Genomic DNA, 8,967 nt, shown 5'->3' with positions numbered 1-8,967 from the left:
CCTGATCCCCAATCTCTTCGTTTAAGCCTGTCTCCCACGGCTAAGGGGGGTAGACCCTCTAAGAAAAAGGGTGACCAACTGTGAATCGGTTGGTTTGGGAGACACAAAGGGAAACCAACACTAAATAGATTATACTAATAGACCAGTGATTTATCAAGTTAAGGTTTAAATGATTACTTACTAAATGCTGCAGAAATGTAAACCATATAGAGCAATCATTTATCATTAAATAACTCAAATAAAGATTAAATCAGATGCGAGAAAATGCCTAAATGATATTCCAGCAACTTACAATTTCGAAAGAGTCCACATGGGGTAGCTCAAGCGGCAAGGGCCGTGTAAATGAAGTCTCACCAAACCGTATGTCTTGGGTTCAAATCTTGGGCTACCCTTCCCCCGTAGAGGGTACATAATGGACATGTAAATCGGAGAGTCCCGCCCCAGCTTACAAAAAAAAAACTTACAATTTCGAAAGAGAAAGATCGATACATAACCACGAAATTGCTAACAAGATATCACACTCATAATCACTCAAGCATATTAAATCACATTAAGATGATGAACATTGATTCCACATTGAAATTTTAACCTCAGTAGAAAAGATGAAACGTGGTAAATCCCTGAGACAAGACTGAATTTGGCAAAAAATTTCCAAAATATTTTTACAGTTTTCAGACAAAGATTTAAAACAAAAATTAAAACTAAATGGAACTTAAAAAAAAAACCTAAATCTACACTTTAAAAGAAAAGAAACTCTTTTTTTTTCTATATTTTATATTTTTTTATAATTTTTAATGATTTTTTTTTAAACTTTACAATTTTGATTTTTGAACTCAAAATGAAACAAAACCCTAAAAAAAAGAAAAATAAAATCTAACTAAATCTGATTTAAAACTAAACTTGAAATCTAAATAATCTAGAGCCTAGCTAAACCTAAAAGCATCTCATTCTAAAATAAACAGCTAATAATAAATAAATAATGAAAAAAAATTCTTAGAACCTAAGTACAAATAAAAGGAAAAAACGAAACTCAACGTATATATCAAAATCTAAAAAAAAAATTAAAAGAAATCGAAATTTTATTTTAATTTTTATAAGCCCAAACGAATTAAATAAAAATCCTATGCTAATCCCTAACCATATCAAAAGGAAAAAGAAAAAACGAAACCTAAACTATCATTATCTTACCATACAAGTGTCATCCAATCGTGATGCCTGCGTATCGAAAACGATTAACCTTTTTGCTGCACGCTACGTTTGTGCTTATGCAGGTCAGCGGCAAGAGGACTTGGCATGTTTGTAAATGTCGGTCATAGCCACACTGGAGGGGAGAGAAAAAAAAATTGCAGAAGGGAGATTCAACCTGCGGCTGCGAACAGAAAATAACTAACGTGCAGGTGCGGAAGGGTATGTTTACGACAGCAGAAATTAAAATGTGACTTTACAGATTGGAGATTCAAGCGTTCACGTAAACCCTCCAGCGTTGGTCAGATGCGGTTGTTGTTTGACGTTGGGAGGTCATTCAATGGAAGAAAAAATTTGCAGCGGGAGGAGGACGAAGCATGCAGGTTGTTTGCAGGCTTACTGTTTGGGTTTATGCTTGACACAAGCTGGAAAATGACAACAGCTTGAACAGCGATGGAAGCTACAGATAATAGATTCGAAGGAAGCAGTGAATGGAAGAGCTAGGACGGAGTTACTACTGCATGAAACGTGGCAAGTAAATTGTTTTGCAAGTATTGAAAACTTTGAGGAGAGAAAAACGCAAAAGGGGGGGGATGGCGTGAGAAATACGCAGGCCTAATGAGCAATAATGATTGCGTGGAGGAGAAAACAAATTTGCTGCTGACTGTAGCCTTGCACGATTTGGAGAAACGTGACTAGGCAGATTGCTGAGAAGGAGCTTGTAGCAATTTTTTGGAGATCTTTCTCCTAAGATTCTAATGGCAGAATCCATTCCAGCTTTGGGGTTAGGTTGAAGGAAAACTCTGCCGATCATGGATCGGTGAGACGAAAAACCTTCCGAAACATAGATTATCACTTAGAAAATTAGGTCCACCTAGGCAATTTACAGACATGACTCATATCTGCTAAGATTATTTACAATATATACATGCACACTGGGTTGACAACATAAATTGATCAAGTTGTCGATGACTGTAGAATGGCACGGACATGTCGATCAAGCGCTACCCCTTTTGGCAAAGAAAAGGGGGTGTACTGCTATGGGCAGTTGACCAGTAGCGGTCAACACTCCCAACCGTTATAAATTTACTGGGGTTTAACAAAACTGAGAGGATTACAGCCCATATGAATTCACGAAATTAGATGAACACATGGACATTAATTTTGGAAAAACTGTATTTCTACTAGCAATTGCCCAAAAAGGTGCGAAGAGAGGCCGATAGAAATGTTAAATTGAAAGAATTGTATTTTGGTTCAAAATAATAAATATTATAATAATTCAATCATTCAAACTAAACCTAGTCAATAAATTGCCCAAAATAAAATAAATCCTTAATCAAAATTATACAAATTATTATTCTTGGTTTCTCTCAATTATTTATATAATAAACTCCAATCAATCATTCAAAATTTTGTAATAATAACAATCCATATGGTTCACATGTGACTGTTGAGAAAATTTGAGCCACTAAATTACAATTCAAGTCCAACATAACCTAGAACTTCAATATAATCCAAACATATTGAATCCAAATATCATCTATATAGCAGTTAAATGCACTTTGTAGCATAGGTGTTTTTCTATATAGCAGGTCAAGGGAGTCTAAAGCAACATCTTGAAATGTAAACACTAATTAGAATGCACAATGTATAATGGTAGTTCAATGCTATCATTTGTTAAAGTCTTGAATGAGTAAACTTTGATCAACTGTTACGACTCGTTAGCCAATGTAAAGGATCATTTGTGGAAGTAAATGGTACGTGGATTGATTGTGAGATTAGTATATATAAGAGATACTCTCCTATTAATTAGGATTTGCAATGCGATGCATCGTCATTATTCTAGTTTCCTGTCAGCAGGTACCAAGTTCAAATCTCTGAGCTAGATGCACTAATCTACACCAACAAGTTTACTAGAGATGCCATGCATCCCTTGGGTTACCTTACAGGTTTTTCCTTGGAGAAAAAAAAGCCCATTATCATCATTCTGCTGGGAATTCCCAATTCACATTTATTTTTAGCATATTCAGAATAAAATATGTTATTTTGGGCTTATAAAGCATTAAAAATGGTAGCAGAGAATAAAATATGTTATTTTGGGCTTATAAAGCATTAAAAATGGTAGCAGAGAATTGGTGATTGATTACATCTACTCTGTAGCAGTGTTTCCACCAAAGTTCTTTGACATATGTTTTCTACTTGACCTTTGGGGTTTAATTGAGGTAAATCTAGAGAAATCTGACGAAAAAAAAGGTTTAAATTGGTACAGTGGAGTCTGAGATTTATATGAGCAAGTGTTTAAACCTCCATACAACCGAAAATATACAACAGTAAACAGAGAGAGAATTACTTACGAAGTCGAGTGGTTTCCCTTAGCTCGTATTTCATACGTGACTGCCTGGCCAGCATAGCATCATCACCATCTTGCGACTGCGACATGACATCAATCTCTATTTCTCTCTGCACTTTAGGAACCTCGTGTCGAGAGGTTGCCGTAGCCTTCACAGGATCCAGATCGTAGTCAAGGAGATACCAGATAACCGGTGTTTGAGATCAATTGAAGTAAAACTAAATCAAACATTGATGTCATGTAAATTCAACTTGAATAGATTTTCTACACCTAATTCCCATTGTTTTTGAAATGCAAATGCACATACGTGTGTTTCTACTTCCAAAACAGTTTAACTTAACAGGTAGACACTTATTTTTGAGCCAATCTGGTCGATTTTCAAAGCACTTAACTGAAAAAATAGTGAACTCTAGTAAAGTAATGAAGGCTACTAATAAGCACCCTAGAAAATCATTAAATGATTTTGTTTTATTTTATTGCAGTACTTAGTAAACTGATACATTTTTAGGCATAGCTCATGAGTAATAAGCATGAAATTCTGAATAACAACTCAAAACATTATTCATGGGGATGTCAGCAATAAATTTTGATATGAAGTTGTATACATCTTAACCTGATATAGATGTAAGTAATTTCCCATCGACCAGTTTCAATAATTAGTAGAACAAACTGATAACCAGTTGCAGAGAAAAACAGGGCTAGCTTATCCAAAGAAGAGAACTTACACAGTATTAAAGAGATATGCCTTCCCATGCCTACAGTGAAATGTCTGGCAAAATAAAAAACAATAAATAGTGAGTTTGTCTTAAACTACAGACAAAAACAGGAAAAAAAATTCACGTATGGCAAAATTGCAATCCGCAAGCTTGAAATGTTTATTATCACACCCACATAAAACAACAATGTGTATTAGCTGAAATCTTAATGCATATGCAACGCTGCATCTCAGGTTGATTTAGCAATACGTTGATGTTAATTACAATTATTTCTTCACAAAATGCCAGATCACTTGCTAAGGCTCGTTCCATCCTTGCCTAGAAAAGCACGGAAGACATCGAAAATGTTAAAAACAATCTATCAACAATTTAAACTAGTAATTAATACAAGGATCTTTCTAGGGTTTCCTGCTGCTTTCAGAAATTCAACTTGAACATTAGGACTTTCTATGGCAGCTTTCAGAGGGAATAGTAGGCATAAAAACTCTAAGTGGTCAAATATTGATAATAAGTTGTGAATTTGTGATACGTTATTAGTAATTATATTGGTAATAGGTAGGCAAAGTAGCTGTCAATTGTGTTATCTAGGGTGGTTGGGCGAAATGGCTATTATCTTCCCCATTAGTGACATGATGAGCTATAATGCCTTGATAAATATTGTTGTAATGGACTTGTGCCTATGAATATTGTTGTACTGGCTTCGAACCTTGTGAACTCTTAAGTGAGTATACCTATGGCCTTGCCTGGTACCATAGGTACCAGCAAGCTCACTCTAGCCCTTGGACTAAGAGGGAAGCTGATTCCTTTCCTCAGAAAAAAAAAAAATATAGGCAAAGTACCTGTACTTCCAGGAAAGAATCTATATTTTTATACATGAGATAAAAAGGTCAAGCAACCTTAGGAGACATTGCATGAGAATGCAGACTATCAAGTTGGGGAAGCCCAGCAACCCTTGTACTCTATTACTCTTTGAATAAACAATCCCACTGGCTTATTTATCATGTCTGATATTAAAGTGTCTGAACCCTCTCCCAAAATATGGCACTACTGCAGTTACAGATTTGGGTGATCACTGAAAGAAGGAACAATCTCATTCATGTGACTGGGCAACAATAGCATATTGAATGATGAAAACATTGAAGACTTAAATAATTCTGAATTCAAGGCCAATTGCATGAAATAAATGAAAACAACTGAACTACTTATTGTCAGTCCATGTTTTTTTGGGAAATCTATCAAAATAGATAATGTGTTGTAATTGTGCAAAGTAAGGGATTGAAGAAATTCATAGCTGAGATGGTAAAATTGGACAATGCTGGGATTACCAATGCCCTGTCTCAATCATGAACATTCATGGATTCTTTGTTTAGCCACTTTTCAATATCTCCCTGCACTCTCAAACCCATGCTTGGGTACAATAATACAACATTAAGAATTTTACATTTCAGGTTTCATATGCAGTGTTATCTTGGAGGTATGGCTTTAGAAAGCAATAATATTTAGCAGTTTCCAGCAACATTTTCAGTTTTACATATTTAAATTTTTAGTGAAAAATAACAGTTGATTGAAATGGTTGCTAAAAGGGCCACAACCAACACAGGGGCCTCTCAAATAGAATACCTGGTGGTCTCTGAAGAAAAAAGGAAGCTATCTCGGCACCTAAAAGCATTGGGCCTTCATGTGCACAAAGCCCCGGTGATTGTATTAAAGCCATAGCCACTTACAGTCTTACATATCCTACTGACAATCTTCGAAGTCCAGATTTGATCTATTTATTCATGGGCATTTAGCCATTGGTTGAAACTTGGGACTATGTGCAAATGGAATAAACAAAACTAGAAAGTGCAAAATGGCTTATTCAACTATCTTGAGAGGGCACTTAATATTGGTTTTTCCTCTGAACCCTAGAGATAAAGAATGAGATAGAGTGTTTGAAAGGGGGTTGCTGGATGGCAAGATGATTAGGACTTACATAAAACTTTGGACCATGAGCTTCAACACTTTTTCACAGGTAGGAAACCATTTGGCACATATGTGCCCAAATCAATATAAATTGTTGGGCAGCATTCTCAAAACTTATAGGAAAAAAAATTATCATCCATAACTTAAAAAACAAGCAGCAGCTTCCTCAGATTGGTAGGAATGAAGGAATAAGTCTTCAAAAGCTCTAAGGGAGCCAGCAAAAAAGACTACTGCAAACAAAGCTCTTGGTGGACCACACAGCCCAAACTGTTCTGAAACCAAAGAGACCTCAAAAGGCTCAGTTGCATGGAAGCAACTTGGAAGGGGGGAAAGAGACTCACAGATCAACCACCGGTGCAGTTCAAACCAAAGGGTCAAAGTTTGCAGCTGCACATAGCATTGCTAGATGCCACATGCCAACACATTCCAAGTCAATCTTTCTCAAAAAGCTACCGAAGTATAACAAGATCTTTCAACTCCTTCACAAGAAGAGGATCAACAGATGAAAGATGTAAGCACCCCAAAGAAAACCTGTTTCTTTTGGGTCTTACATCCAAAATGGGGGACAGATTTCAAGCTGAGAGTAGAAAATCAGCAATGTATATCAAATAAGTCCATGACCACTTGCCATTCATCTATACTTTTATGCTCTTGGGAGAGCAGTTTCCGTTGTGTGTTATTTCAAAAACATATCATATAATTATTTTTTACCGGGAAAGGGGCTTGAAGGAATTGGTTACCATATTAATTCATTTCATCCTCCTTCACCGCAAGAAATAAGAATGGAATGATAGTTGTTAAGCTGGAATAAGTAATCTTTGGTAATTCTTTCCATATTAATATAACAAGTTGGAAAGAAAGTCATTGTCCTGGGCATCCTCCGAAATCTGAGATATGGGGGCATCCCCTAATTCCCAAATGGTTGCCCAACCAACCCTTCAACTGCCATTAACATTGAGATAAATGGCATCAAAAGGGAAACTTATTTTGTCATCCTAAAGAGAATCCGGACTCTCTTATGTCAAATATGCTTATAACCCACCCCCTCAAAAAACCATCAACCGCATCCTCCCATCTGGGCCCTATTATTTTTAAATATTCTTAAAACCCACACCCCTCCCAAAACCATCATCCCATACAAGTGAAGAATTTCAAGAACGGCATTCCCTTGCTAGTCACTACATTTTATGAAAGACTTACCCTAGAGTTTCCACTGTTATTGCAAGCACAATCAAGGGTATTAAGACACTAGATCATCATGCACATAACCCTAAATTGGGATTGTAGCAAATATTGTCCATGTGTCATAGTCACAAAGAGCAGTGATTTGTCCAGAGAAAAAAGTGTAAATTTTCCAGCCATACCGTACTCATCCAGAAAATTGAAAATAAATAAATAAATAGTTTGAAAGCTAGTCAAATTTTGACTTGTTCACCAAGGGCAGTTTATCGATAGTCCCGTGGACTATAGTCTAACTTGTCTTGCCTCCGAATCCATGCCAGCCTTGCATTTACATGTTGGTTTCGTCATCACTCAGTTGTGGTGGAAGTAGATGAAAATAGCCATTTGACAGAATAATGTGGAACATCAAAAGCTCAAGTCTCCAATTTCAACTCAGCTGAGCATTGAATATTAACATAATTTTGCACTCTTTTTGGAACTGATTCAAGAAACATGCTTCAGGAACTGCACAAAAAGGAGTGCATTTCCTTGTGATCAATCACCCATAATCACCAGAGATATATTCCGCTATAATCACCCATGACTTGCAACCAACCTCATCGTTTTCGAACGCATGCCATCTACCACCGTGATAATGGAGCTTTTGTGGATGGCACAACAACTCAACATCATCAGTGAACCAATAATGCCTTGTTTTGACATAAATTTGATTGTGAAATTGTGTTGTGTATCAAACATTCTTTACTGTCCTTTTTCAACAAACTACAAAATAGGTAATCCGAATAATGTATGGGACTACTTCCTCACAGCACACTGTAAAACAATAAAAATCTGGAGCAAAAGCACAAGCATGCACTTCAGATAGGCCCGACATTGCCCTAACATAAAACTCTGGCAAAAACTGAAAACCAAGCTAAAAAGCATCCCAGTCATAATGCAACAAAAACGATCACGGCACCTACCTTGGACAGGATCTGATCAATATTTGCAAGATGGCTATGGCATGATCGGTAGCAGTAAATCCGCCCGCTTAACTGAACCAAATATAACCTCCCCATTTGAGATGCTGCTTTCCCAACAATTTTCTCTCGGTACTTAATGTTAGCCAAACAACTCTCCTCTACCAGAATTCACAATATATGATAACCCCAATCAATCTGCCAAGCACATAACAGAATTCAATTACAAAACAAGAAAACAAAAAACCCATAGATGCCCGCCATATTCAACAGTGACATTGGCAAGCCCAGTTTCTCTAGCTTTCTGTGCAACAGATTTTCTGCAACTATTTTTTAGTTATTTCTATATTTTGCAATATGATGCCATTTTGAATACAAAGACGTGCATGAATGATCGAGGGATGCTTGACAGATGTTAATAGGAGAATGAAAGTGTTGACGAAGAAGTTGATGCATAGGAAGGCCTATCGGCCTAACTAGCAATTACGCCACATGTTGCAATGGAAACGCCGTAAGGCTGTAGCATGTTATAAGAAAATTTAGAAACTAGATAAATATTGAAAAGAAAGTATTTAATTAGATCATCCATATGAAGTTTTCTTTGACTTCTTAC

The 8,967-nt window shown here is 36.4% G+C and overlaps 1 protein-coding gene across 1 annotated transcript; it reads right to left on the bottom strand.

Annotated features, from left to right (window-relative positions):
* Window positions 1-2,961: 2,961 nt before the first annotated feature.
* On the bottom strand, window positions 2,962-8,548 carry LOC149147967 (protein yippee-like). The gene is made up of 3 exons (XM_089441619.1): window positions 8,358-8,548; window positions 4,261-4,304; window positions 2,962-3,684 (listed from the first exon to the last, which is right to left on the bottom strand). Exons 1-3 carry the CDS (start codon window positions 8,451-8,453, stop codon window positions 3,636-3,638), a joined length of 189 nt encoding a protein of 62 aa, XP_089297745.1. The 5' UTR covers window positions 8,454-8,548; the 3' UTR covers window positions 2,962-3,635.
* Between the last annotated feature and the right edge of the window lie 419 nt (window positions 8,549-8,967).

The sequence above is a fragment of the Pinus tabuliformis genome, chromosome 9, assembly GCF_031772625.1.
Source record: "Pinus tabuliformis cultivar Carrire ecotype Pingquan chromosome 9, CPIR1, whole genome shotgun sequence".
Classification (NCBI taxonomy): domain Eukaryota; kingdom Viridiplantae; phylum Streptophyta; class Pinopsida; order Pinales; family Pinaceae; genus Pinus; species Pinus tabuliformis.
The sequence above is the reverse complement of the archived record's forward strand: the minus strand, read 5'-3'. Positions and strand labels throughout refer to the sequence as shown.

Excerpts from the sequence above, each read along its gene's own strand:
- LOC149147967 (XM_089441619.1), bottom strand. The coding sequence starts at position 8,453 with ATGGGGAGGTTATATTTGGTTCAGTTAAGCGGGCGGATTTACTGCTAC. Across the intron at positions 4,305-8,357 it reads TTGATCAGATCCTGTCCAAG|ACATTTCACTGTAGGCATGG; the intron begins GTAGGTGCCGTG and ends TTATTTTGCCAG. Across the intron at positions 3,685-4,260 it reads GCATATCTCTTTAATACTGT|GCTACGGCAACCTCTCGACA; the intron begins GTAAGTTCTCTT and ends GATCCTGTGAAG.